This window comes from Empidonax traillii, unplaced genomic scaffold (genome assembly GCF_003031625.1).
Source record: "Empidonax traillii isolate 1590-97213 ecotype Southwest subspecies unplaced genomic scaffold, ASM303162v1 scaffold284:size1552100, whole genome shotgun sequence".
Classification (NCBI taxonomy): Eukaryota; Metazoa; Chordata; class Aves; order Passeriformes; family Tyrannidae; genus Empidonax; species Empidonax traillii.
Window position 1 is genome coordinate 1,083,481 of NW_020955477.1, and position 24,394 is coordinate 1,107,874.

The 24,394-nt window shown below is 39.1% G+C and overlaps 1 protein-coding gene across 2 annotated transcripts in view; it reads right to left on the reverse strand.

Moving 5' to 3' along the window:
• Nucleotides 1–23,919, reverse strand: part of SPAG16 (sperm associated antigen 16) — a 367,722-nt gene extending 343,803 nt beyond the window's left edge. For both annotated transcript variants that reach the window (XM_027890314.1, XM_027890313.1), the window contains exons 1-8: nt 23,718–23,919; nt 20,888–20,934; nt 20,384–20,479; nt 15,112–15,239; nt 10,379–10,516; nt 4,510–4,617; nt 3,176–3,293; nt 1,751–1,820 (exon numbers count right to left, since the gene is read on the reverse strand). In XM_027890314.1, the coding sequence (XP_027746115.1) occupies nt 1,751–1,820; nt 3,176–3,293; nt 4,510–4,617; nt 10,379–10,516; nt 15,112–15,239; nt 20,384–20,479; nt 20,888–20,934; nt 23,718–23,763 (751 nt within the window). In that variant the 5' untranslated portion in view covers nt 23,764–23,919. The remainder of the gene's footprint in view (nt 1–1,750; nt 1,821–3,175; nt 3,294–4,509; nt 4,618–10,378; nt 10,517–15,111; nt 15,240–20,383; nt 20,480–20,887; nt 20,935–23,717) is intronic.
• Between the last annotated feature and the right edge of the window lie 475 nt (nt 23,920–24,394).

Sequence of the window (24,394 nt, forward strand, 5' to 3'; positions counted from 1 at the left end):
GCCCAGAAGAGTCAGCAGTGACAAAATGCAGCTGTAGGGCTCCTTAACAGCCCAGATCTGCAACTGCAACAGCACCAGTGCCTTCCAAACTAATGAATTCAGAGAAAAATGAAGCAAACACTTCTCCAGTATCCAGACACTGTTTGTTTCTCAAGACTGGATTTCTAGTGTCTGAGGAATAAAGAAAAAAAAAATTAAGAGGCAACAGAACATGATCATCTTTCAAGAGGCAGCAGAAAGTATTTGGACAAGAGACAATATCACCCACTGAGACATGAGTATGACCTACAGAGTGCAATAAAAATTATGTACTATTAGAGGACAAAGCACTGAAAAGAAACGAACTGAAAGACTGATTAATTTATGATACCCAAGATATGAAGCAAATTAAGACTTGTACAAGCATGTGGGTGGCTGATGAGCTTAATTTATTTTGGAGACTGAGTGACAAGGGGCTTTTTACATAATTATTTATCAAGTGGCTCCCCTGCTTGTCACTTTTTGGTGTTATAAAGTGCTCTTAAGATTTTTGGAGAATAAACAAGCGTGAACAGCCAGAGAGTAGTTTTTAGAATCACTCAAACAACAAATAAAACTATGTTTAGTATGAAAAGGAGAACAGATGGGGCATCCACACTGTAAGACACAAGCATGGGAAATAACTCACACTATATATCCTCAAGCCAGAGTGTGCTTTAATAGTCAAGGAAGTGCTTGTTGGCCTCTTCACTCAACCACAAACAGAAAAGAACAAAAGAAAACCAAACATGTTTATGTGGCTACTCTTCTTTTTCTCAGCCTTGTCTTTTCTAGAGGAATTTTACACAACAGAAGTTAACTCCATGAAGATAGAAACCCATGAAACAAACCACAAAACAAACAAGATATTAAAATTGGCCCAACTGGAACAAATGTTTCACCTGGAAGTTGTATAATATTTGTAGGGTTCTCTCATTTCAAATAAACTCTGATGGGAGTCCTGCTCCAGACTACAGCAGGTAAATAAATACTTTGTTGTCAGAGGACTGAGCTCACCATGTACCCTTTTCATCATCTCATTTATTTTCAGGACAATTTAAGAAACCTGGTTTCTTTAAGACTTATCTTACTACCAAATGTAGCTGCAACTGGAAAATAGGTTCCAAATTATCGGTGGGAGTGATGCTCCCAAGGAATGTGATAGCAGGGCCTTCATTTACTTAGGAAAACAGAGGTGTTAAGGTTTCTCTGATGGAGTTAGAGAAAGTAATGTAATATTTACACAGGGAAGTAGTGCAGGAAGATACAGATAAGGATATTATTCCAGTAGGTATTATATCACCTTAGCAACCTTCTGTAAAAACGAGGCATGCTAAAATAAGAGGCTGGATTTCATAACACCAGTATTTCCAAAATGCTTCCAGACACCCATATGCACCATCTTAAGAGAGAGATGAGAAACAACATACACCCCCCCAAAAAGGGGATATTAGTGGAGGCAATAACAAAACCAGACACAAAATAGCCTTCTGAGGCAGAGTGCTCTCCTAGTTACCAACTCCATATTGCCTTCAGCAGCCTCAATCTCCTTAGTGAATACATTTCAGAATAAAACATTCCAATGATCAAGCTGCTGCTCCGACACCAGGCCAGCAGATAAAACCTTTGCAATGCAAGTATTTTTGATTTACTGTTACACCAGATTTTGAAATGCATCACAACAACACAAAAAGCCATGACCAGTCTGAGCCTGGTGATGGGAATATTTTACCTTTTGCCTCAGCAATCTGCTTAACACATCCGGACTCCAAATTTTCTAAGACAGCCTGCAAACCTGTAACCTAATTTTAAAAAGAAAAAGAACAAGAGGAGGGAGGATGAGAACATGGCTTTTGAGGTATCTGTTCACAACACACACCACTTATGCCTCTGTACCTAATACATTTCATCTATAATTTTTTACTTTTGATTAGTGTCTCTAAGTTATGACAATTACACCTAATTCAAGATTTTGGAAAGACCTGGGAAAACAATGCTATAAAATAAAATCACCCAGAACCTCTCACTTTTCCAGCTCTATTAAAACAAAGCAGTCATACAGAATACCAGGGCTCTGACTGCACCAGCAAGTTTTAGCCACTGCTGTCACTGCACTGATCTCTAATTTAATGGCACACTATGACCTACAGCTTTGTCACAACAAAATGTCACAAAACACGTGTTAAAACCAGTCATTGCTCTGGAAGGAGTACAGTTCATATCTGGAAAAGTCCTACTTATGTCCCTGAAATTCACAGCACTGAAACTTTCAATCTTTTGTACTCCTGAATCAGCATAAATCTGTATGGACAGTAAACCCTCATTTTCCATGGGGTATTTGCTTTTATTTATTGACATTTCAAACATATAATGCTCAGTGTTTTAAAAGTAAGCCCACAGGTGACCTGAGAAAAACTGGAGGCAAAGTAGGAAATGAGAGATGAAGACTATCAGAAGAGAGTGCAAGCATGGTAAATTCCTTTTATGTTACCCACATATGCTGCTGCTGAAGTGCATTTGCTTAGGGTTTGTTTGGGGTTCTTTCCCCCCTTCTTTTCTTGCACAAACAACATATTAGTTAAACACATGCAAGATAGTTTTCTGGTTTTCATCTATTTTATCTGTGCTTATACTGCTTCCTGCCCAAAGGGCAGAATATCTCATATACCAACCTATATATCAGACAAGATTATAGGAAAAAAATACTACTTTATTATTCCACTAAAGACAGAAAAACTGTGTCTTATCTCCTAATGTATTTTTTTCTAAACCAGTAGGTCATTCTGGGATATATTTTGGAACAAATAAAATGATAAATGATAATGAAGTTCAAACAAGCTATTTGCAAAGGCATGGATGGAAGGATGTGAATCTGTGTGAGCACACACCGTTCCTTAAGCTTTGATGTGCAAAGTGTAACGGGCTCTGCACGTGGCTGACTCAGGGAGAGCAGCACTGAGCAAGTACAGACAGAACAATTCCTCTGTGGCACAAACTTGCACATTCATTCATTACCAAATACCACAGCACTCACCAAATATTCTGCCTCAAACTACTACTGCATAAGCGGGTTGTTTCATCAGAAATATCCTATTTATACAATCAACACCAAAGGTATTTCTTACAGCCCTGTGAGTGGTTCTCACCACAGTTTTACCTGCCCCACTGCTTTGTCTCTCTCCAAACTCGTTAACATTTTCTGCTTCAGTGTAGTCTCGTATTTTTCAGACAGCTGCTTCAGGACTGGCTCATAGGATGCATAATGTGCCTTCAGCCTGGGAACACGAGGAAGAAAAAAGTATTTCTCAGAGATGAGTTAAATCAGAGAGTTGTGGCTGCAAAATTTCTCCCCTCCCCAAATAAAAGAGTAAAGGTTCCAAAAGGTCAACACAGAGGAGACAGCAAAGCTATTGAGTATGTAACAACCCAACTGCAAAACCACAAGAGAAGAAAAACCAACAGAAAACCTCAGTCAGATCAATACGAGGATTCACAGCTTGTTTGCTAGTATCTTAGAACAACCCATCTAATTCTGACCTGTTCTTAATCCTTCATACACATACTGCACAATAATTTCTGCTAATTTGTTTTCTTGCAGATGGATGGTATTTCATTGGAAGAAAGAATTGCAGCTGTTAGCTGACTACCAAACAAGATCCTCATCTAGACAAAACAGTCAGACTGCGATCAGTATTTCTTTCTTCACTGCACTTCACACTGAGAATACTCAACCACTTTAACTCCTCAGACACAGAATGTCTCAAGAGAAGGCCGTGACACAGCTCCAAAGCCACTGCACTCTGTGAGAAGCTGAACGGCCAAGGACAAGTCGATGCTCTCCTGTGCCAGCATGTCAGCATTTCAAGGCTGAACATGCAGAACACACAAGCTGCCATCACACGCACTCACTGACACCAGTCCCACCAAAACTCTGGGAATTTACTGGAGCTGAAGATGTAAGCCACTCCCCAGTGTGATTTTAAAACAAGTGCTGGCATAAACATGTGCAAAGAAGAGATTCTAAACTCAGTTCATTTTTAAAAATGAAGTTACTCCAACTCAGTAGCAATGGACTGGTTTGGACTCCTTTGCAACCAAAGCAACATAGCAAGTTTCATAGTGGTAGTTGACAGAAAATGCCAATTATGGGAATCATGAATACAAAGGTTCTGAACTCTCTGTGATATCAGTTACCCTTAAAGTGGGCAAAGGTTCCAAAAAGAAACAAACTACATATTTATGACAAAAGATCTGGGTAAAACAAAACGTCATCTATATTTCCAACTATTAGAAATACTATGTATCTATTCATGCCACATCACAACACAGAAAATACACCAAAAATAATTCAAAGTTCTTTGAGTAACATGGCAGAACTGTCAGATGGAACTGCTCTTTACCAGGACTTCAAATTCCACAATGTTATCTCATTACCAGACTATAATTCAAGACATTAATGCTACCTGTGCAGCAATTAAAATTGTTTTTTACCTTTTCATATCACAAATCAGCCTGTTTTTCTCCTGGACCACTCGTTTATGGTGCATTCGATGGAAGTCTCGTTCTTTCTGCATTTTTAAGAGAGCCTCTTTTGTTTTGCTATGTGTAAAAACAGAAAATGCAAGAGAAGTCCTATTTAATTACATCAAGCTCTGTTGAACACATATAGAATAATTTTTCAAATATGCACATGCCTACAGTATCCACATTGGAAGTTCCTGGCAGTATACTCCGTGGTGCAGAACATGTATTTTTGAGGTCTTCTTGCTGCCAGCTAAGGAACAAGGCCGTGGGTGCTCTTCCCCTTCCCTCAGATCCTTTAGACAGAATCCATTAGGATTCTGGCACTAGAAATCTCAGAGTTGAGGTCAACTTGAAGCACAAGGAGTTTCAAGGAGTTACATATTCAAGTGACAGGCAATAAGAAAATAATACTCTCGTTTGAAATTCTACATGGAAGTGCATTGGTAATACTGATAATATACTGAAAGCACTGATTTTTTTTTAATGCCTGCATCAAATCTGGAGCCCAACACTGGTACACGGTGAAAGGACACACACAGAAGGATAACTGTATTGTTTCCTTGCAAATACATTCACAGAGAGTCTTCTGGAAAATGCTGGGCTAGAAAAGCTCTCTTCAGTCACATTTGTAACCTGTACTCAAGTGTTCCCTGGATGGAACAGAGGGAAGCAAAAGGAATCCATTTAAAAATTAATTGCAAACATACTGATAACCTTTTATTCTCTAGGCACATTCCACACACAGCCATGGGACACCCATAATCATAGAGGAAAATACTCTATATATACAGTACATTTTCTCCTTGCCTTCACTGATATGGGTTTGGCAGGAAAGATTAGTAGATACATTGTTCAATTGCAAAGGAAGCTTGAAATTACTTTGCACAGAAATTAGATATCTGCCTCTTGCAAAAATAAAGCTCACTTCCTCTGCAACAGGGGGTGAAGAATTAGAAAAAACACTACGAGAAGGGAGTATGCCAAAATAACAGGTCCAGGAAGAACATCCATAACTGCTAATGCATTATATTTAATTGTACAAGCAATTTCTATTTTCTATGTTTATTACCTACAGAAACTATCATATTTACACGTGTACATTTCCATGAGAAGAGGAGAGCGAAGCACAGAAGCTCCGAGGAGCCGTGGGCACACCCATCACGTCGCGTGAGCACCAGCACAAAGACCAGGAATTGTGGAACAAAGCAACTCAGCACGTTGGTATGGGACACAAAGCACAAATTAATGATTCTGCTCAAGCTTCCACGAGCAGCAAAACATTTGAGAGGTAAATGAATCAGTGGTCTCAGGACAGTTCTGGGAAAGAGCTCCATCACGACACCACGCTCCAAATCTGACCTGCCATAAAGACGCTGAATACAAAACCTGCCCCCTCGGAGCTCACAGGTGGCTTGTTCCAAGAGGAAAAGATGCTGCACCAGCCATAGCAAATACAATATCCATTTCTTTTAGCTAAGATATACGTCAAAGCCTGCAGCTCTCTCCATCTCAACTTCTCTCCAGCAAGTACTTCCATAAAAATAGCAGCAGAGGACAGGGCCCAATAAATCCAAGTAGATTTTCCAAGGCAAGTTACATGCCCTGCTCCAAAGACGCTGCAAGCTGTAGCCCTACATTTTTAATTGGAATAAAGACAGGTTTAGAAAACAAACCCCCAATGCTTTTACTCTATCCAGGTTAGATGACAGTTGGTAGCAAACATGCTGAATGCACCACAAAATGAAACAGATGCATTTAAATATCGTGCTCAACACAAAAAGGGTGCAATTCGTTCTTCCCACTGTGTAAGCGGAGAAATACGTGCAGGAATAGTTAGATTTTGGCACAGAAATAGGAGATCAGCTGAGGATTTTATGGCTGGTGTTGGCACTAACTCTAATAATAAATGTGACTTCCAGGACTGCTTTATATTTTGACCATTACTTTGGCTATAAGCTGGGTATGTATCTGTGAGTGTACTCCAAAAAATCAGGACAGAAAGGTACCTGTGAAAGTTTATGCTTCCTGTCTGATGTTGTGAACTCCTGAAGGAAGAGCTGTGCACAATTTTCATTCCATCTACCTAATCAGTCCCTAAACATTTTAAGAGCTTACAAATACCACATAGTCCCTGTGATTAACACAATTAACATAATACAACATTTTTCTGACTACATTTGTCTAAATAAAGAGGCAATGGCTGTGGGAAAACAAAAATACATGGTATCCAAACTGCTTTAAATCATCAAATAGGCAGAATACTATTGCTATGAAATTGCAATCTATTGTCAAAAAATATGACTAGAATATTAAAGGGCAAGACATCACTGAAGACACTGAATTAGAGTTAACTAGCCTAGTATAAGAGTTAACCATTTTCAGAGTAATTTTCAAATTTTTCAGGCATATTGGAAGGAACACCTACGCTTCCACTGGGGAAATACTGCAGCAGATAACAGCCCTTCCCAATCAACCAGGGCTCACCTGCAGCCTCCAGGATAAAAGAAAGGGAGCACACCTAAGGCACTTTAAACCAGTGTCACATGGCAAACCAAAGGGAAATTAGTTTTGCTTCCTTCCACCAAACAACGGTCACTTGTAGAAATAATCTGAATAAAAATCTGCAGTGTATATCCAGACCTTAAGGTAATAACTAGAGGTAGCTATGGAGTAAAAGAATTATGCTGATATTTATTTCTTTTAATGTATGCAGAGACATCTCAAGATGCCTTCGGGCATCAGACAAGCTATAAAAAATAGAGAAGGTATACAGGAAGTGAGGCTGACTAATTCTCACTTTAAATAATAAAACGCCACAGTGAAATGTAACCAGCCTGCAATCTATTCTATTTGCCCACCTGCTTGCATGCAATCATGTAAATACTGTATTAAAATGCCCAAAATACAATTACAGTTAGCTTCTAGACACTAAATCTCTTCCATCAATTACCAAACAACATTAAAGCAGGAGGTAATTGGTTTACAGCCATTTATCCCGGGCCCCCATACTGCCTAAGTCCCAAAAACCATCTCTTCTCTGCAAGATGGTTGTCAAGAGTACCAAGCTCAGCAACACCAAATGTAATTAAAAGCTTCACAGCACTGTAGCTCTCAATCAATGTTTTCTGACTAATCCACAGAGGAAAATATGGGACTTACTTTGCTCACAAAGTCTTGCTTTCTACCCAATCAAATCAGCAATTCCTTGGTGCTCTTAAGCATCCTGTTTTCTGTGTAATTCTCTCTCAAAGAGAGAAACTCAAAGTGTCCTCCAGGTAATTCTGGCTCCCGCTGAAATATTATCTCTACCAGAGCAAAGGTACTGACTCAAGTTACTGAATGTATGAACAAGGAAATAAAAAAAGCAGTTAACAGTCACTACACTAAATGGATTTAGTATGGAGTATTGTGATCTAGGTTTATCCAAAAGACATAAAGGAACATTCTGACTCATGGTAGGTACAGCAAAAATGCTCAATGTCACTGTCATGGACTCATGTGGCTGAATTTTGAGTAATAGGGGGCTATAGAGATGATTTTGGTTAGAAGCTACCAGAAGATGGACTGAAACAACTGACCCCCTCCTCTGTCCCCTGCACTGCTAGGGGAAGGAGGGAGAACACGGAGAGAAAGAGTGTTAAGAGAAAGTGTTGTGTTTTAAGACTGTTTTATTCTTTTACTCTTTAGTTCTTACTCTGCTAGTAATAATTTAACTTTTAAATTTATTGTTAACAAACATAATCTAAGTTCTATTCACTTTGAATCTGTTTGCTTGTGAAAATTAATTAGTAAGTGAATCTCCCAGTTCTCATCTCTACTCAGAAACTATCTGGGTTTGTTTTTTTTTTCCCCTCAATTCAGAGAAAAACAGAAGGGGGAAGAGGGGGAAGGCAGTTTTCAGTAAGTGTTTAAAAAATCTGGCCAGGGTCAAAACTACAACATTCACACATTTCAACAACAGTGCAATAGTACTGGTGTAATTCATATATGATTCAAAACAATTTAAGGGAAATTAATGTCACAAGTGCTGAACTTTTAAAATTAGTATCACTGATAATTTTGTAATTTATTTGAAATAAAAAGGGTGAAAAGTGATGGAGTGACCACAAGCACAAACCAAGTTTCACATCTACATATACTCCATTCTAGTTTTAGCCAACAATCTGTGAAAATAAAGCTTACCTTGTGAGGGGAGAGAGGAGGACCAGTTTTAGTACTGTTTGAACAAGGCACATGCAGAGTTAAGTGCACTGTGTGACAGTAAATGCCAATGAAGGAAATTGGCCATTTCTAACTTGTGTCATATAGAACTGCCCTATCTCACTGTCCTCTCTGAGGTAACAAACCAGGGCCATGACTGTATCTGTTCATTTGCTACTTTAGGTTTCATCAAACACTAGAATGTGAAAAACCAGGGCACAATTTCATTTCATGGACTGAACCTGAGGGTTGGGACTTGCATTTAACAGCTGTAGGAACCAAACACACGGGCCATGTCTTTTCCCTCTCCTGCTTTCTTCCCTCTGCACGTTATCATGTCATCTTCCAACCTTTGAATTAGACATCTGCTATAGAAGGTTTTCTGGCACCTCATGGAATATAGAGATATTCTTATGGGAGAAAAACAGCTTGTTCAGACCACAGTCAAATGTTTTTGAGCTTTATGTTCTTAAATAATTGTGTAGGAATGCAGCAAACCCAGAAAAACTCTTATCAAGTAATAATCCACTCAGGTTATCTTGTTACAGCATTTTCTACTTCATACAGGGGGCAGGGGGTGGGGAGGGGGAAAAAGAAAGCAAAAAAGATGGGGAAAAACGACAATAAAACTTCTTGAAATTACTACTGACAGCGATAAGTCTCAGGAGGGCCACATTTTGGACTTGCTTCTTTTACCAGGCATTATCGCTTCTTACTCTCCTCCACTCATATGAGACACAGTCCTTAAATACCCATTGGCCAAATAAACTGCAGATTAAAGTATGAAATGTTTTCTATATGGTCTGTCTCCCAGTGCAACGTTGTGTTTAGACTACACAATATCTGCTGCTGTTTATTTAACTACTTGACTGTGGCCAATTAATTCATTCATTTAAAAGGTAATAAATCATTATAATCAGAAAATAATTTAATTATCATTATCAGCAGCAAGGCTTGTTTAAGAACTGAAGAGTTATTTTCATATAAAGGAACAATCTAGATGAAAATTAGCAGCTTGAGCAATCTTGAGGAAAACCAAAAACATGGGAGTTAATTTTTTCAGTTCCCTATTTTAAAACTGGCAAAACTGAAGCGAGTGCATCATTGGGTCTGAGGGTACCTTCATGTGCAGATGAACCATTCTCCAGAAAATGCCATGTGACATGGGAGTTTGTTATCACATCTCCCCATTCTATAGGCTAAATATTTTAACTCTCATGACTAAAGTACAGCAGACTCATAAAATCAGCTACTACAATGTACCCACAAGTATAATCAATGATGGTAATTTACACTGACACCCCATTACCACTAGGGCCAGAGTGATAGATTTGCTGCAATTAAAAGAAGAAGTGTACAGTGATTTTTTTTCCCTATGCAGAAGGTTTGTGGTAGCTGTAATTTATAGTACTGTAATACAAAACACACATAATTTATTTTTTACTTCTACCTATTACACTCTCACAATTCTCCCTAGCAATTTGTTGTGATTACTGGATATTAAAATTTATCTTTTGGCCCAGTAAAAACAAATAAAAGAAACAGGCACTTAGTATTTTTCACTAAGTACTTGGGTTTACTTTATCTGGTCATCTCCTACCATACAGAAATGATTCAACAAGACCAAATAACATACCTGGCAGCAAGTTTGTAGTTTTCCAAATCTTTCTTCAAACTGATATTCTCAGCCTGCAGTTGCTGGTTGTGGCTGTACACAGTTGGAACCAACCCAGCATCTTTGACTGTGAGCACACCTCTCTCTATCAGTTCATACCTAGTAAAAGAGAAACAGAAATTTTATTCCCCATTTCCATTTTCTCACTTCACTGATGTCTGCCTTCTCATGCTACCGTTTACCTAAAGTAGAATCACAAGGATATTTATCACCTCAAGGCATTTGCCTTCTGTGATCATTAACAATTCACAACAGTGTTACCCCACCACACTGTTCTGTTTTACTGCTTTTCATTCTAAAATGTGTATTGTTCATAATATTCATGACATATAACACAGCACTTAAAATTAAACAATTCTTCCCTTCCTTTCTTTTAAACAGCTTAAAGAAAAGACAGAAACAAATGTTCTTTTTCAAATAACATTTGTCCTTTTTATCTCATATGCTTAAATATATGCAAGATTTTATTTCTTTTTTTTTTAGGACTCAAATAAGCTGCAGATAGCTCAGAATCCATGATCCTCATTATCTTGAACATGAAACACAGAACTCAACTAGGGAAATTCCCGCATTCCTTCCTGTTTACTTACTTCCCCTCTCCTTGTTTAATTATATTTACTGCTATTTACCTGTTCTACCAGCCCCTGAGAAAACACCATCCCGTGCTGTAGAAGCCTGAAGGCTACTTTATTTTAGTTAAATACTTGTACAGACTAACTCGGATTTTGGGAAGTAAAAGAGAATCCGAAGCAGCCTGAAATGTTGGGTAGCAACACAGCAGCCTCTACAGCCCCAGAAGGAAAACCCTCCTCATGGAGAGTCCTAAAATATGATACTCAATCTCGTGGCAGGATATCACCAAGAGCTAAGGACACAGTACAGACACAGTGAGACCTCAGCCAGGACATCAGCTCACCACAGGTTGAATGGAGTTATAACCAACTACAATCACACAAAGACTATAACCCCACAAGCATCTTCCCTGCTGGGAAGACGTTCTGGGTGGCAACTTACTGGAAGGATCAATATGAACGTTATCACCCTTCTCAGGTGAAACATATATTCAACCTGTGCATTATTTTGTTTCCAAGTGATAAGGAAGTATGAAAACAACAGCAATAAATAGAAATAAAAATGATATGAAATGCTATCTCCCACACCTGGGCAATAGCACCTGATCCTGAACCTGAAGCCAGTAAGCACAGCATTCCTTGATCATAACCAGGTGGCAGAAAAAAAAGCATTTCTAGAATAAGGGATTCTTACTTGACAAGCAACCTGTACTAAACATCCTCCAGAAAACTTATGGGGAACATTAGTAATTCTGTTCAAATGACTTCCTACAGTCAACTACTTATCTGCATTCTGTGGATACTTTTAGGAATGCTCATCCCTATGAATTAAGCTGTCACATTCACCACCAGTAGATGAAAGGTTCTTGAAAAATTAAACTGAACATGTCCAAAGCAAAATTCGTTCCATCATCACTTCATTTTCTTAAGTAAATTACAGTAGGAACAGGCTTTAATACCAAAGAAGGAAGCTTAGTTGTGTTTTGGGTTTTTTTCCAAATAAACATTGACTGATGCACAGGTACAATTCCTACCAGAAATACTTCAAATAAGGGCACCTCTGATGGCAGCAGATCACAACTCTACATGCTCCTTAGCTTGCCACTGAATGCCTTAACTACGCTTTATGAAAACCATCAAATTTCTGCCTGAAGACTCCAACACGGATAACTGATGAACTCTGACTCCAGCAGAGCTAAGAACTCTGAAAGACAATTTCATGGAACACGATTAATAGCAATAAACTCACTAACACCCTTGTCTAAGAACACTACTAAAAATGAATGCTTTGGGCATGTAGCAGAAATGGAAAACCACACAACAAACTGTATTGTGAAATCTCATTATCTTTCATCAACCTAGTCCTGTAAAATTTACAGAACTCCTACACACCGAGCCAGCTGCCAAAGAGCTCCTGTTCTCACCTCTCCCCATTACACGTAGAAATTAAATTAGTTCTCTGCACACACAGGTATTTTACTCAGCTTTTCAGAACTACTGAGTTCTTATTCTTGAATTGCTATTTAGAATTAACCAAACCTGGAAACCAAAGAACAGATGGTTAACTACGATTTTGTGATCAAAGCCCAGTGCAGACTGACTAAAAATATGTTATTACTGTATACATTATAACTCCTACAAACTTGAACTCAAAGGAATCACCTTGCAGAGAGGTCCTGTGATGAACTAACTGATACATTGCTCAGAGTATCCCTCTGCCAAGGGACAGATCACCTAGAGATGCTTTCAGGGATTAAAATCTCAACTTTTAGTTCTTACAAGAACTTCTCAGTGAAAATTATAATCTAAAGATGACAAAACTACAGTTTGACAGAAGGATAAGAAATGAGCACAGGAAAAATAAAGCATTTATTTTACGGAAAATTAGAAATTAAAAAAATAATTTAAGTTTAAATTTCATTAAAGTACAACTGGAAGAAAAGAGTTTACGTGCAAAACAACTCACATAAGTAAAAACAAATAAATCACTCTAAGTGTGATAAAAGTATTCATTACTTCATTGAAAAAAGTAGGTTTGGTTAAAAATGAAACATAATCAAATCACACTTTATACAACTGGATACAATAATAGAATGTTTTCCCAAACTCTGAAGTAAACACACAGATAATTTAGTCCAATTTAAGTGACCTTTAGATCTCAGACAGACAATAATTTCAAAGCAAGCCTTTTGATAAATTTTCTCTACATTAATTAATTTCTCATTTTAAATTCCATTAGTACTTGATCACCACAGCATGAGAGCGAGAGTGTCGTCCCAATACATAATGAGGAACCCAAGTACACTAATCTGCTCTCACTTTCATTAATATTGTAAATTATCTATTTCAAACCAACATGAAACGTTTCGAAATAAGGTATTAATGCAGAAAGTCTCACTACAGCAAGATTACATACTGACATGCTGAGCTCATTTGTAAAGCTACTGAAATTAAAAATATTACTTATAGAGCAAAAAAAAAAAATATATGTACAGCTAAGGATTTACAAGATAGGGCCTCTAAGACCTGCACTCGCTCTGTTAAAAAGCAATTTGAATTTTGCCATTGATATAAATTCAGACTAAGTGCTTCAAAGAAAGTCGCAGCTGCATAAAAAGGTCACTATTTATATCTGTCTAGTATTAATTATCTTTTAGCATAAAAACTGTTAAACTTTAAGCTTAATGCTATTCATATAAGCTCTTTGGTTGAAAAAGAAAACAGAACCATAGCGCTGCTTCTCCAAGGAATCATTTAGGTCCATTGTTATGCTATCCAAAAGCTGATCATTATTAATTTCAAAGGCAGTGCCCGATTGGTGAGCTCTACACAAGTGAGACCAGAGCCTTGCAAATGACAGCAACGATTCCCCCATCACAAAATATTTCTAAGAAAATTTAAAAAGCTCCAGGGGTTTTGTAGGAAAAAATAAGACGTTTCTAACTTTTTGCTAATTTTCAAATTACACAGTTTCAAAAGACCTTATTAAAAAAATAATCTCTGAACTGCTCATGTTTAAAAGTGACTACAAGGTAATTCAAAGAGAGGTATTTCCACGTTCCAGAATTAGTCCAAGGTAACCTCCAGATTCAAAGCAACCTTGTAACTCAAGAGTATTTCAACAGAACTTTAGCAAGTGTCATCTTTTGCTCCTAAAAAATTCAGCTCCCCTCTCAAGCTTTGCAGCATTCCTTGCACATGATTTTTAATCAATGCTAAAAATACACATCCTGTGGGAATCCATATATAAAGGGAATGAAGAGTGGTACATTTAGGCAAAGTTGCACAGTTAAACTTCTCAACAAAGTATGAAAAAATTCCTGCAATCTATAAAAGATTGAAAAAAGAAGAGACAGCAACAGCTCAAGAGTTTACTCTGCTAATTAGTGTATGAATTAAAAAGAAAAAAACCTCAAACCAATCCTATTATATTGACAGATGTACCAAAAATTCCCAAGTATCAAATATTTTGATTATACTACTTAAAATAGAAGGTAGCTATGATGAATGCCCAAACCCACTCAATTAAGAAGCAAACACTACAAACTACTTGTTCTTAAGCAGACACTCATGTTCTGGAAAGCAAGAAAAACAACAAAACCATGGGATTTCCTGGCAGTGCTGAAGTGAAACAGCAGTCCTTTTGCATTGGACTCTTTTGATCCCATGGTAATTTCTGCACTGTACCTGCTTTTAGTTTTCCTTGGTAGACACTGGAGAGCATAACAAACTTGCAAAAATAGAAATGAGTTTGTCCTAGAGGAGATGGCAGAAGGAACTCAGATGAGTTGTACCCTGAAAAGGAGTATTTCTCTTCTCTGTTCACAGAAGGCCTCCCTCAGGTAAGAACTTCAAGCTTCTAAGGTATGTGGAGTTTGGTGAAATGCACACATTCCTTCAAAGGTACCTGTTTAGGAGCTCCCTGGAGTCAGCTTTCCTCAAAGTCTGTCCTTAAAATAGGAGTTTGCATCCTCATTCTCACTATGAATATATTTATTTGTTAAAACACTAGATGGACTTGTACTTCGGAGAGTTTTCTGAAGACATATCCTGAAATACTGAAAACATTTGAATCCTGAGCCTCTAATTCCCAAAGCAGCATGGTCACTTAAATTATTTTACCATTCAGTTTGGAAGCAGTCAAGGGTTCTGGACATTCCCAATCTGACCAGGAAATTGCAGAAGAAATCATCCATTGCTTCAGGTATTTCACACACTGATTTCTCAGAAGTCAGAACTGATTGCGAAGTCTGAAATTAAAAATTTTGATAACTGTTACTAAACTTGCAAGAGAAATGTCATGATCATAATTGCTATTTCTGAAGTCAACTAAAGTCACAGATCTACTGGAGTACAGCTAAATGTTCTCTTGTGTTCATAGATCAGATGTGTAATCATTGCTCCTTCTAATCTCAAGGTTTGTCAAAGGTTAGAAAGAAAACTCAAACCCCACCTTATTTAAGCAAGTATTCTGAACCTGACACAATGTGGTAGAGACTTGAAAGTATTATAACTGGTTGATGATCTGCCACTTACCAGAGACAAAACATTAGTTCTCATACTCTGCACCCTTCAGTAACCTTCACAACTACAGATAAAAACAAAACCAGTACTCATCTAACAGAACGTGTACAAGTCCAGAGTGATGGTAAAATGGCTTTCTGTAATGATGTAAACAATGTAGAGACAGAAAAAACTGCCTCTCCATCACTAGATCTCTTAGCAGTAAATCTCAAAGATCAACTCCCTTCTCTCAACATCCCCCTGAACAGTGAAGAAGCTGCCAGACAACACTGCTACAAGCGTTAGCAGAAGGCAGATGGTGCTCCAAGGTTTCACGTGCAGCTTCTCCAGTGCCATCAAGACAGACAGCCCTGCAGATAAGGTGAGCTCACAGGTCAGGCACGGTTGCCAAAAGCAGAATCAAAACAAAAACAGAGCAATCCTACTACAGAGAGAGGAAAAAAAAAAAAAAAACAAACCTATCCCTTCCACAGCTTTCTGTTGCAATGCAAATCTCCTTGCTTCACCCAGCCCCATTCAGCACACAGCTTGACATTGAGCTCTCCTGGAGAAGGCCAGACACAAGGAGGCACCGAGAAAAGGAAAAGTGGAACTCACTACTCCCCACAAAATGCATTTAAATGTCACAAGATGAGAGAGACTGCCACAGCTCAACAGCCAAGGAGGTGGCCTTCATTCTCAAGTCAAGTGGCTTGCAGTGACTTGATGTACCTCGGTGAGGGTCTCTGCACTTGGGGACTCCACACTGGCACAACACCCCAGTGGATCTACTCAGCAATGCAGTTACTGGGACAAGCTACTGCACTGCACGTGCCTCTCAGTGAGAAACTATAAAAAACGCCCACAAAACTGAAAAAAAATACCACTGAGAGATTTATCAAGGCATGCTGAAGGGTGAGACTGCAAATCATTTTCTCCACCCCTTTTAAAATAAAAAGGATCTGTAGGCCAGGGATTTCTGATAAGACCATTCATTTATGGCTTATTCATGCCCTTAGTGGGAGCTCTATCACCATGACTGCATAAATTACCTGGAGATAAAGGTATTTCTCTTGATAAAATAAAAACACTGCGAAAGTCTCACAGCATGTTGTGTAATACAGAAAATGTTGCCTTCATCTCGAGCAGCCTACCTAACATAAACAGGAAGGACTGTGCATGTACAACCGAGACCATTAACACTGCATTATGACTGATACAATATGCCAAGCGCAATGTAATATTTAGCATATTTTCATTACTGGAACTCCAGCACATCAGACAGGTCTATTTTCTAATTGTGGTGATAAAAGAACCAGAGTTCATGGGCAGACATGCAGCCGCAGCCCTCGGCTGGCTTTTTTTTCTTTCTTTATTCCAAGCGAGGCAAACGTTGCTTGTCGTTTTCCAAACATATCTACAGAGATGGTCTTCAGAAGAGGTGACACAGCTTGATTCCCTCAATAAAGGGAAATACGATAGGAATTCATTCCATCCATGCAGAAGAGAGTTTATTAGCGAGGTACCACCACTGAAAATCATCCCAAAGTTCAAGGGGGAAATTAATTCAGTCTAACACGCACAGCATGGGAACAGGGCCTCTGGAAACCAGAGCTCAACTCCTGGCTGGCTCTTCTGCAGACTCAGAGTGATACCAGGCCAGCCACTTGCTTCATTTTAATTGTAACTATGGATGACTATCAACAGAATGGAAAAACAGTTAATTTTTGGTATATATTTAGCTATTTCTAAATGAGAAAACCACAATCAATAAACACAGTGCAAACAGACATCTTATAGCAGTTCTACAGACAAAACTACCTTATCAAAGGATTCTGACCATGACGTTAAAACTAAATATTTGCTTTGTTAAGTATTTGTTTAATATTTCTTTGTTTTAATTAAAGTATTGAAAACATGTTGGGTGTAAGGACTCTAAGTATGGTCAGAAAAATAAATTAATTGCTAAGATTGTAACCTTAGAAACTTCCACAATACTCATAAGAATTTCTGCCAGCTGAAGAAATAGAAACACCAAATAAATTAATAATTTCCCTGGAAAACAAAATAAGATGTTCTTGAAAAACTAACTAAATTTAAAAATAATTCAAGGATCTCAACACCTTCAAAAATTAAAAGTCAAACACATGAAATGAACATACATGACTGTCAACATTACTTCAGGTTATCGTTTAAGACATGAAGAAACAGATTCTGGAATATCTCTTCTATCTATCTAATCTATAAAGTCTAACAGGTGTAACTATTGAAGACAGTTTTCCAATCAGCTTTCTTCTGTGTGTGTGGCTTTACAGAAATTCTGGATCCCTTTCCTAGGGTCCCTAGCAACTGAATATTTTCTTTCACACAAGTCAGGTCAGAAGTTAGAGAATATTCTGAGTTGAAAGGGACCCACAAAGATCACTGAGCCTATATGCAAAATACTTCTTGCTTGTGTTTCAAAATACTGTATTTTACTTGAAATTGTCTCCAAAAAACAACAAAACAAAACAGAAAAACAGAAAGAAATCAAATGTGTTGTGCTCAACAAGGACAAGCGGTGACCAGAAAAGGGAGAGCAGGCAGAATCACTGCACTCCAACACATGTGGTGCCCAGCACAGCTGTATTTTGAGCTGCCATTTCACCACTAGACAAGAGGGAAATGATATTTAGAGACTAGAGCTCCAACACCCTCATCTCCCTGTAGGGATCCAAACAAAAACCATGAACTAACCGCTTAAGGGAGTCTCATCAAAGTCCTTGGAGACCAGTAGTTTCCCCAGATCCACGCAGAGACCCAGGAATAAAGAAAACATGCCTCAATATCCCCCGCAGAAAACCAGTTTTAATTCCTAGACACCAGTTTTATCCTTGCTAAAGGTGAATATCACCATCTCTCATTTGCTCCCTCCTTCATTTAGTAAGCAGTGCTAATTACTTTGGAAGGAAGTTCGAAAACAAGCATTTTTCTAAGATTTTCCCTGTTATCCTTGACCTTTTTGTAGAGCATAAAACAAACTGCAGTGACTCGATTTAAAAACTGTGGATATTCTCAGTATCTGCAGTACAAAAATATCAAATATTTCTGGATAGTCACTTGATCTGTGCCTTCTCTATATAATTTCTTTAACAAAGATTTGCATCTACCATTGAAATGCAATCTTTAATATGGGATTACACATACAAGTTAATACGAACAGCAAATACACACCATCACAACTATCAGAGTAGCTATTCCAGGATATGGTTCTTAAATAATTTAACCTATTTTAGCCAAAATTACAAGCTTGTAGTTGAAAAAATGTACCACGTTTCTTTATGCTGTGAAGAAGACAGCCTCCTGCTGTGCTTCTTAGCTCAGAGTTTGATGCTGATTCAATATTCATTCACAGAAGACAGCGCTTCTAACTCAGGTCACCAAAAGCATTTGCTGCAGCCCTTGGTTTTTCCAGTGAATTAATATCAAACAATCCAGTCACTGAGCCTCACAAAACGTACAGTAAATCGTTATGAATGCTGTCAAGGAACTAGCAAGTGTATTGGAACGTTTTTTTCCTATTCACGTCTTTCTCTCCAAAGGCTGAAAATATTATTTCAGTTTCAAGATTATGGAAAAAAAAATGAGGCCTCCAAATAACAAGTGAAGCAGCAAGAGTGCAGACACCAATTAGCATCATCTCAAAATCAAAAGGGAATTTGGGTCTGAGCACACAGGTTCTTCAGAGGTGTTGAGGAAAGGTAACAGCTTCTCCAGTCTGATTAAATGGGATCCACATGAACACACTGTTTCCTCCCACTCCGGGTTCAACAAATAAATGAAGACGTAAAAGATTATTTAAATATGCCACTGTCAAAAGATCAATAGGTTAAAAATACTCTTCCTTTTTTTTTTTTTTCCACTTTGCATTTTAATGTTAACTCACAGAGTAAAACAACCATAACCTCAGTTATCCCTGAAGAACACGAATTTCCCCTCCTTCCTTAACATTAAGCACGTTCAGTCTCAAACACTTGTGCCATATTCCCATTAATTTTCAGGTATATTCACTTTCAACACACATAAAACTCTGGTATTGCCAGTTTCCATTCCAAGTTTGATATAAAACACAAAACTTATCTGTTGATAGGCACTAGTGCAGAAGAAAATGCACATTTCTCCCTCCATTTTTTACTTTTGCAAAACAAAGACTACGACTGCACCTTTCTGATGAGAGTACAAGGCAGTGGTGATATGAGAAGCACAGCAGAAAAAAGCGCTTTTCCATTAGATTGCTATAAGCAAGTAAACCCAGGTAAATCGTATTTTAAAAAATGCAATATAAAAATCCCATTGTGTAACTCTAAACTGTGACATGACTGCTTTGAAATCAAACTGCAAACGTAAGGAACGCCGAAAAATAACGGTGTGAAATGACTGATAATTTAATTAATATTTGGATTTAAGTGTAACAATCCATTCCTCATTTTTCATAAATGAATAACCCCTTTTAGCTAAGTATTCAAGTACCACCCTTTATGGGTTTTAAGCATATGCCTTCCTGTGCCAGGGATCATACTGCCATTCAGTCTACTCAGATAAAGGACAAACCCTAAAATACCAATGCACTGTAATAAGATTAATATATTTTAAACAATCCATCTATATATTTGCAACATCAGGTTGTTTATGGAACATAAAACGATCACAAATTAAATGAAGATGAAACCCAGGAAACTTAAGTTGCCCTTTCCACCATCACATACGTTGACTCCTAGAAACTTATAAGCAAATAAGAGACAATCTTTTCTACACAAATATTTAATAATCCATACAAATTATGACATGTAAATTTCAAGCCACTAATGCAAACTGAATTGCAGACTCTAAGAACATTTTAGGAAGTTCTTACTAAAATTTGAGCATCTTCAGCCTGCTCTTGAATAGCCTGTAAAGCCGTGGACAGATCCTCATCCTCCTCCTGAAGACTAAATTCATCTGCAGAAACCTAAACGAAATTAGGCAAAGTTTGGTATCAACATACATTCTACATCTTTCTTTCACAGTACAACTGCTCCCACTCCCCGTTCAACTGTGGAAAATAATTTCCTTCTCGTTAAAACACCCCTTTGCTGTATTTAAATAGAACATATATTACTGAAATATTCATTACAGATTATACAAAACATCTATATGTATTTTAAAGACAATATTTAATGTTCAAACAAAAGTATTACATAACAGATCAACCAACACTACATCTTCCCTTGAAAAATGAGGGCATGCCTGCCATCAGCACATTTAATAAAGGAGATGTGGGTCATTTCTCCCAGGATGTTTATGTGACTGATGAAGCAAAACAAGAGAACAATATTGAATACCAAACATATCAGAACATTATTAATTTATAAGTTACCTCTTCACACTGATAATCATCTTTAGAGTCATCTGTTATGGTAATGTCTGCAGGTTTTGTTAAGGCTGAAACAGCTGATGCAAGTGATGAGTTCCAACTTAGAGAAAAGCACCATAAACCAACCATCTCTAAAGTTGTTTTCACCACCCTCACCCCTGTTCTTTTCAACTTTCAAGGCTTCCTTCAGCTTTGAGGTGAGCAAGCTCAGCTCCAGTGCAAACTGTGTGCAAAGAGACACAGAATTTAGACTGAAGTTCTTATAGCAGGTCTGAAAGTCTTAAAATTTGAGGCATCAGATCTCCCCAAGACCAAAGCCAAGCACTGTTCCAAATTAAAACAGCAGCTACATTACCCTCTCACCCAATCATCAGTTTTGAGAGGGGTCTTGCTGTACTGGGACCTCCACAGGCTTTGTGACTCCCAGCATGACAAACTTCATGCTCACACAAAAACAGCCTTTTTGACAAATTCAGATGTACAAGTCCAAACATGAACACTTGAGACCAAACACTAAAGAACCATTTACCAGAAGTGATGCAAATGCCTTAATAATCACAGCACATGTACAAGGGCCTTTCAAAACACAAAAATCCATTTGGAAATTATCTACGGCTCCTTCAAACGCTTTAAATTTTTCATAAAAAGTAACTACAGATAGTCTAAAAATGAAACCCAAATAAACATCTTTTCATCCACTAGCCTCACAACCCATGAAAGTACAGTGAAACGTTTTTAGCAAGATGCTGCTGACAGCTTCCCTAGGAAATCAGTTAGCCTACGAGTGACCCACGTCAATAAACCAGAAATTAACTTCCAAAGAAAAGAAAAGCTGGCGATTCGGTACTTCACACACAGACAAACAAACAAATAAAAACCCAACCAACCAAAAACCCACAAAAACCAAAAACCAATAAACAAACAAAAAAAACACAAATAAAAAAAACCAGAAAAAACACCACCACAAAACATGATTTTCCAGCTTTGCACCAAGTTGCTTAGATTTGGATTATTCTCCTGAAAAAATTAGTCTTTTGCCCTAGTTCTCACACAGCAATATATATGTCAAATTACCACCTGCCTTGATGACCCCAGATTACATCATTAGAAAATGATCAGTTCAATGGTATCCATCTCAAAGGTGAACAGCTGAAGGTCATGATCCCTTGATAAGTAAACTTTCAAATTCTGTGGTTTTTTTCCTGAATTTCCTACTGACCTGACTGACCCAGTATGGTCCAAACCAAAGTGTCATTACAAACACTGTGCACAGACTTAAATACTGCTTTAAAATCCTGGGGTTTTTTACCTTTTTTTCCAAATATCATAATCGGGTGTACTCTAAAACAGAACAATTAACTTTAAAAACTACTGTATTTCCCAACAAAAAATATTAAATCTTACTTTTAAACACATGTCCAGAGATAGAGCTTTTTTAAGCACACCACACTGAAAACAGCTGGAAAAGGACAGTCTTCAACCTTTTTAAGTTGCCTCTATACTGGCTTACAACTTAATTTTACCAAGGAAGAAAACCCCCAATGTACAGCAGGGTCTAACGTGATCCTTTAGCCTCTAGAACAAAGCTTGAAAAAGCTCCTTGATTTGCAGCTTGAGCCAGGAAAGTGAGCAGATAAAGCTCATCTGGCCAAACTAGAATTTCAGTCATCTGACCCAAAAAAATTGCACATTTGAAGGTCATACACTCCCAAGATAATTTCCTACAACTCAAATGTGATAATAGGGTGGTTTTTTTTGCTCTAAAAGCTACAGCAAACAAAGTTGTGTCTAGGTTATGATATCGCAGCCCTTACAACTTGGTCATACTAAGTACAAACTAAACCCACCCATCTTCAGGCAGCTGGAAATCAAAGGAGCACCTTTTCCAGAAGTGCATTGGGACAGTCAGTCTTAAGAACAAACCTTTCACTTCCCCGTAGGTATTTCACATTTAGTGACCAACAGCTAACACAGGAGAGGGGGCAAGAGCCCCTCACGTAAGGAATTTCACCCTTGCTGCTGCGGCTGCCCCATCAGCAGTGGCAGATGCCATTCCCCTGCTTTCCCAAAGGGCGCTCGGGGACCCCGAGCTTCGGCCAGGGGAGCAAACAGGGGGTAACACTGAGCAGGACCCCACTGCGGGGTTCAAACCCCAAACCCCACATATTCATTGAACCACTGAGGCTGAAAAAGTCCCCAAAGAGCATCCAGTCCAGCTGTTAACCCACCACCACACTCATATTCATCACTTCAACCACGACCTCGCGTGCCGCCTCCACGCGGGTTTTTTAGCACCTCCAGGGATGGCAGCCTGCGCCAGGGCTTGACCACCGCGGCAGGGACGAAATCTTTCCTAAAATCCGAACTAAACCTCCCCGGCGCAACTTCAGGCCGTTTCCTCTCATCCTGACCCTCGTTCCCTGGGAGCAGAGCCCGACCCTGCCCCTACTCCTCCCTCCTGTCGGGGAGTGGAGAAGAGAGAGAAGGTCCCCCCTGAGCTCCCCCGGCTCCCTCAGCCGCTCCCGCTGCTCCAGCCCCTTCCCCAGCTCCGCTGCCTCTCTCGGGACACATACAGCCCCTTTTCAGTTACCAGAGGCAATAACCCACGGAAAGAGCCAACAAGCCGGCGGGATTTTTGAGTTCCCCCCGACCCTTACTCTCACACGCCCCTCGCCCCGCCCGACCCTCCCCACAGCAGCCGCCGGGGCCGCCCCGCCTGAGGCGGGTGGAGAGCTGAGGAGACGGACCCCCTGAAAGAGGGCAAGCGGCACCCCCAGCCGAGGAGAAGGAGGGTGAGGAGGAAGGGGGAGAGACTGGGGAGGAAGAAGGATACTCTGCAGGCAGAACGCCGCCTCAGAGCCGGCCGCCTCCTCCGCCATGGCCGCGGCGTTGCCGGGGGCGACCTCTCGCGAGGAGAAACGCCCGAGCCACGGCGGGAACAGACCCCGGTTTAATTTAATTTAGTTCCGTTCAATTAAGCTTAAGTTAAATCAGCTGGTTTAGCTCGAGCCGAGGCTCCTCGCGGGTTTGGGAGTGGCGCCGTGAGGGGCGCGGTGTCTCTGGAGGTTTCCAGGGCGTTCCCTCGGGGCCGCCACCTGAGACCCTTCTGGTAAATTCGCACTGCCCTTCCTAAATTAAGCAAGGAAAACGGCAGGAGATGAGGGGGAAGTTGCTTCAAACTCCCGGGAAGGGACTAAATTCTTCTTTGGAGAGAGTGTTTATGTAGCTGGAACAGGTGTTTCCCCAGAGCTCAGTCCTGTGGGACTGACTGCTTAAATTAAGTCCCTTCAAGCTATTCTATAATTCTGTATTCGATTTTAAGAGCAGCAGTTTTCCCAGGCAAGAGTTTGGGAAAGCTGCTTAAATTTGTGGAGAACACACGTTATGGCTCTCTGGAGTTTAAAATAAAGTTGCAGGATTCGACAAAAAAATTTCTGTTCCTTTTTCTTATTTTAAAATAAGCTTAGAGGTCCCAGTTCTAAATTTTGATCGAGTTAAGGGGTTTTACAT